General features: G+C 33.3%; 1 protein-coding gene across 4 annotated transcripts in view; it reads left to right on the plus strand.

Annotated features, from left to right (window-relative positions):
- The window catches only part of SLCO1A2 (solute carrier organic anion transporter family member 1A2), a 40,123-nt gene extending 34,868 nt beyond the window's left edge, over positions 1-5,255 (plus strand). For all 4 annotated transcript variants that reach the window (XM_053554116.1, XM_053554117.1, XM_053554118.1 and 1 more), the window contains exons 13-15: positions 3,643-3,707; positions 3,948-4,065; positions 4,430-5,255. In XM_053554116.1, the coding sequence (XP_053410091.1) occupies positions 3,643-3,707; positions 3,948-4,065; positions 4,430-4,649 (403 nt within the window). In that variant the 3' untranslated portion in view covers positions 4,650-5,255. The remainder of the gene's footprint in view (positions 1-3,642; positions 3,708-3,947; positions 4,066-4,429) is intronic.
- Positions 5,256-6,000: the final 745 nt, after the last annotated feature.

The raw sequence follows: 6,000 nt of genomic DNA on the forward strand, positions 1-6,000 counted from the left end.
GTGGTACTATTTTCTCTTATTTTTCTAGTTGGCTATTGGGGAATGCTGTTTCTTAAAATTTACTTTTTATCCAGCATCCTTTCTTATTTTTTCTAACAAATTGTTGATTTTGTTAGATTTTATTTATTCATTCATTTATTTATTTATTTTGCAGTTTTTGGCTGGGGCTGGTGCCCGACTCCTTTGTGCCACAGGTGCTGCCCGATTTTGTTAGATTTTCTGTGTATGTTGTCCATGTGCAAAATACAAAGCATTTTATCTCTTTGCTTTCAAATCTGACACATCGTAGACTTCTGAAACTTTCTTGTAGCATCAATTAAGACCTCTGACTGTGTTAAACTATGGTGGTGATAGTGAGTCTGCATGTTCTTTTCTAATCCTACTGGGAAACATATAAAATTTCTCCCTCAAGCATGGTGCTTATTGCAGATTTTTAGTATATGGTTTTCATTTAGTTTTTAGTAATAAAGTTGTTATTAAACTTTATTAGATATATTTTTATGCGTCTGAAAACAATTTTATATAATTTTTATAGTCAGGAAATTTTAGCATATTAAAATAAAGTAACAGTTTTTAATGTTGAACTTTATTTTCATGTCGGAAAAACCTCACAATCACAATACTTTAAGGCACGATTTAATTCAATTAAAAATATTTTATTTAAAATCATAACATCTGTGGTGATAAGTAAAATAGATCTATTATTTTCTATACTTTTTTTCTGTTTTGGCTTCTCATTAGTATCACAGAAGGGATTGGTAAATTTTCTATTTTTTAGTTTCTAAAGCTATTTGAATAAAACATCCGTTTGTAATTTCACCTGTAAAAGCATTTGTACTTTGGGCTTATTTGGAAGTGGCATTTGTTCATTATTTCCATTTATTTAGTAAATGTTGTTATCTACTCACATTTTGGATTGTTACTTATACCTGTTGTATACGTGCTCGTGTAAATAGCTTATGTAAGTGTTTATAATACTTCTTTATCTAAAGTATTTTAACTTTCTGTCTTCTTTGTTTATTTACATCTTTTTTTTTTTTCTTGATCAACTTGATTAGAGGGTTGTATATATTATTTTTCCTTTGTAAGGACCAAGTTTTTGGTCGTGTTAATCTTCATGTCATGAATTTCTGTTTTGTATCATATCTTTTTTTGTTCCTTTTGGGCTTAATTTGGTTGTTCTTTAGTCAACTATATGAGATGAACATTTAAATCATTTGTTTTAATTATTGTATTTCTATTATTACAAGCACTTACTGTTATTCTTTATCTTATAGTATTTTCTTTTAGGGAATTCCATTTTGTTTCTTACTGGAGTTGCAATTCTAACTTTCTTGTGGTTCATAACATAGTTGGATATTCTTGTGTTGGGTCCTTGATCTTGAGGTTTGAAGAATGAAATCGCTTACCACATGAGTAAGCAAAAAGCCAGTTTACTGAAGATAAAAGAGACAGATACGTGAACGAGGGGGAACAGAACCTCCAGTAATGGAGGAGGGACCCCAAGTGGGAAGGAAGCCCACGTGGCTCTTCTGACTAGGGGTTTATATGCTACTTTTCCTATCCACGCAGGGGCTTTTGGGAATATATATCTGGAACATGTCAAAATTGGCCAGGAGTCTGCAGGCAAAAGTAATCCTAAAATTATTAAAAGAATTCATTCCTTGCAGTTTCTGTCCCAGGTGAGACACTAGAGTATATGCTCTGTACTCCACGAGGAACCTCCCAGATAAGATACTGATCAGGATTTCGTTTTTTGTGACTTTGCTTGAATCCAGAGAATGCACCCTGGAAGGGGCCTGTTTGCTCCTGGAGATGGGGGTCTATGATGAGACTGATTTCTGAGCTCACCCAAGCCAAGTAAATGAGGTCCCCCTCCACCCCTGATCGGGGAACCCTTTATCAATTAATATGCACATCATATCTTTGCCTTCCTTTTATCTTTAGTCTTTCACCTCCTTTCATAGTCAACTTGCTAGATCGGATTTTCTAACCTGAGATTGATGTGCTTAACCTGTTTGTATCTACTGTACTTATTGTAATTATTGTGGTAGGGCTTTTTATACACTTTTTAAAATTTTTCCACTGTATGGATTGGATTTTCTTTTGCTCCTTTGAAAACTTTATTTTTTCAAGTGGTTAACCCAATTATTGAGGTTTTTAACTACATTCATGTTTTGCTTATCAATTTAAACCTTTTCAGGATTAATATCTACTCCCTATATAAGACCAATAGTATTTTATGCTCTCTTTTCCCTTTTTCTTGCCAAGATCATATCGTAGAGTATAACACCTGGATTTTGGTAAATATACTGAAGACTTTTCTCTATTATTGTGGAATTTTCTTGGATATCCTACCACAGTGGTTAAGGGATGCAATATTTATCCTTGTTTGCTATTTTTAAAATATGTTGAATTTATCTCAGCTTTTTCTTAATAACTTACATTCTAAGTTTTCTTTTTCATTCCTGAGTTCTGGAAATTGATGTTCTTATCAGTGCCAGGTAATGATAAATGTTGGAGAACAATTTAAACTGCTTATAATCCATGAACTATTAGGATCTCATGCTTCTGTGAGACTGTAGAGTTCTATGTTAAAGATAGAAGAGAAACAAAAAATTAAATGCCCTATTTTCTGTAGTGAAAGGAAATCAGATTGATTATAGTGGCTTTATGTGCTATCAAATATATACGTCTTTGATGTACTTGTAGTCATTCAAAATTCAAAATTCAAGAAAAAAGATATTAGTGACCAACATAGTTGTGCTTTTATATTTCCTTTTTAGTGAAATTATTGATGTTGGCTAAATAACCTTGCCATGAGATAGATAGTGTGTGGATCAACTCTTAACTTTATAGGGTTGTAGAATTATTCTATCCAATAAAATTCTGTTCCAAGAAAATACCAATAAAATGTAGTATTCCCTGAAAACGTGCTGAATCCTTTTCCTTTTGTGAAGAAAATCACTTTTATTTTTCTAGCTTTCAGCGAATCAGGGAAGGGAAGAGAGCTCAGAGGCGTTCTTAAGGTGAATTTTTTGAGCAGGTCGCTATGCCGATGCTGAGAAGTGGGTTGGACACAAAAAACACCATTGAGCTATTATTTTCTTTCGTAGGACTTTTAGGCAACTGTGAAAAGATGGAGGAGTTTTTGACGAGAATGGAAGAAGCTCTGTGCAACTCTTGAAGTTAAGCCAAACCACTTAAAGTAGATTAGCTTAGGACTTTTTCATGACTTTCTTTTTAAAATTCACTCATGTAAATTCTTAGCTTTTCTACATTTTGTTAATAGAAATAATCTGAATAAAGCTAGGGCTGTGTTCTTGTTTTTTAGGCTTAAAGTTTAACCATGAGGATCAAAAACTGCTGTCAATAGGAGGAGACTGAGACAGAATTGGGATGATTTGAAATATTTCCTTCTTTCCTAACTTTCTGATAGAAATGAATAACAAAAAGTAAAGGGTAAAATGCCAGTCACCAGAAATGGGGGCCCTGAGTAGGCTGTAAACTGGATAATCTGGCCTGAATAACTAAGAACTAAGAATGCAAGTAAATTTTTGAGTGCTTAGTATGTTATTAGCATGCAAATGGTCCTTTCTAGAAATTATGGTAGTTTAAAATCTTTATTTTTTCTGTTATTAGGTGTATCAAGTCTGAAGAGAAATCTCTTGGTGTGGGAGTACATGCATTTTGCACACGAGTATTTGGTAAAAGTAGCTATTTTTCTCACCCTGCATTAACTGCTAAGTAAATGAAATAGTTCTCCCAGAATAACAGTCTAGCAAATATCTCTTATTTGTAAACACTGCTTTATAATTAAGGCAAGAAGTATATGAAGAGATGGGAAATTTATTTTATTTGAATAGGTCCTATCTGACCTTAATTACACGTTTTGTCATATTAACTCTGACATTGTTAATAGATTTTTTTTTCTCTCTTACTTTTAGCTGGCATCCCTGCACCTATATATTTTGGAGCTTTAGTGGACTCCACATGTTTACATTGGGGAACTTCGAAATGTGCTAAGCCAGGAGCATGCAGGATATACGATTCCACCAACTTCAGGTAAAGATAGTAATTTTTTTTTTTTTTGAGCATTGTTCTATAAGCATAGACTGTATAAAATGGCACCATTCATATCTAACATTTTCTCTGTCAAGTGACAGGAATACTTATTGTTAAAAATAATAACAAAAGATTAGAAAAAGGTAAAAATAAATTTGGATTTTCTCAGTGGAAAATAAACATTTAACAAACATTGGAGTTAATAAGAGAGTTCAGCAAAATGGCTGATAATAAGACTGACATGCAATACAGGTAGCAGCTATTAGTTTATGGGATTATAATATAACAAAAGTATATAAAATTAGTTTGTACTAACCATACTGTCTATGCAAGATTTAATGTATTTTAATGTGTTTTTAAACAGATACATCTACCTTGGATTGCCAGCAGCACTGAGAGGCTCAAGCTTTATTCCAGCCTTTTTAATCCTAATTCTTTTGAGGAAGTGTCAACTACCTGGTGAAAATGCCTCTTTGGGAACTGAACTTGCAGAAACAAAGGTCACAGCAAAGGAAAATGAGTGCAAAGATATGCACCAAAACTCCAAGTTTTCAAATGATAATGAATTTAAAACTAAATTATAATGTCCTATTCTTAACTTTCTCAGAACTGGAGAATTTATATCCAAATTGATTGTTTTGAAAATCAATTTTTTTCCACTCCAGGTAAAAATATTCACTACTGGTATCTCCAAGGTTTCAAAGCATTCGAGATTCTCCTAAGAGGGACATTTCTAACAAACCACTAAACCAGATTTTAGATCCAGCTTTGTATTTGTGTTAAAATAGCAATTTTTCTTTGAGCTCACAAAAAGGGCCCACTCTCCTTTTCTAAATTATCTGTCATGAAAATTGATTTAATTCCATTGAGTTTGTGCTTTGTTACTAGGATTATGAAGAGACTGAAATTCTTATCCTGTTTATGTGAACATTTACTTTTTTTTGAATTTATCACTTCCCTGTGAAAAATGCCTATATTTTATTCTATTTAGGAATTTTCCTTTAGCTCACTCTTCCCATTCCAGACACAATTCTTTTTATAATAGATTACTCATTTATATGCTATTCCTTGCTTTTGATTCTTTCTCTCTTTTATTACTCATGTAATATATTTGTTTATTTTGTTCAGAGTACTGACAAACTTTCATCAGCCTATTAAAAATCATGCAGCAAACATTGTTGGATTTTTTTTTTCAGCAGTTCAAATCTGGTGACGAAACGCTTTCTTAAAAACAAGAATCCGAGTCAAAACATGAAAGAACAATGTTAGAAAAACTTCAGTACTTAATGGCTGTTTGTAGTGTCAGATTTTGCGCCCCCCCCCAAAAAAAAAAAAAAAAAAAAAAAACCAAAAACTCATTCTCAGATTCAGGAGGACAATAGTTATGCCACTTACTGTGTCCTAAGTTAAAACACAAACAATACTTTTCCAAAAATAATCTTAGAAAATGAAATTTATTTAAAAAGTAGCTTCTGTTTTGAAACTGAAGTTAATAAAGTTCAAGGTACATGTTAAACAGTAAGCCTAATCTACTCACATTATTATTTTGTAACTATGAATAAAATCAGTGAGTGAAAGGATTTTCGAGTAAAGAGGCCTTACTGACAATACAGGGCTTTTGGTACAGGAGAGGAAATGAACAGACACATTTCTGCTTTGTCTCCCACTTGTTCTCCCTTCTGTTGAAATGGTAGTCAATGCTGGGCGGTGCCTGTGGCTCAGTGAGTAGGGCATCGGCCCCATATACCAGAGCTGGAGGGTTCAAACCCAACCCCGGCCAAAAACTGCAAAAACAAACAAACAAAAGATAGTCAATGCATACAAATACTATAAATCCCTAATGGTGAAGCACAGGCAGGAAGGGTGGGGGAATGCCGTGCTTATTTTTGTGCAACATGAAGAGGATGAGAGTGTCTGCAGGACTAGAGCAGAGTG

This window comes from Nycticebus coucang, chromosome 12 (genome assembly GCF_027406575.1).
Source record: "Nycticebus coucang isolate mNycCou1 chromosome 12, mNycCou1.pri, whole genome shotgun sequence".
NCBI lineage: Eukaryota > Metazoa > Chordata > Mammalia > Primates > Lorisidae > Nycticebus > Nycticebus coucang.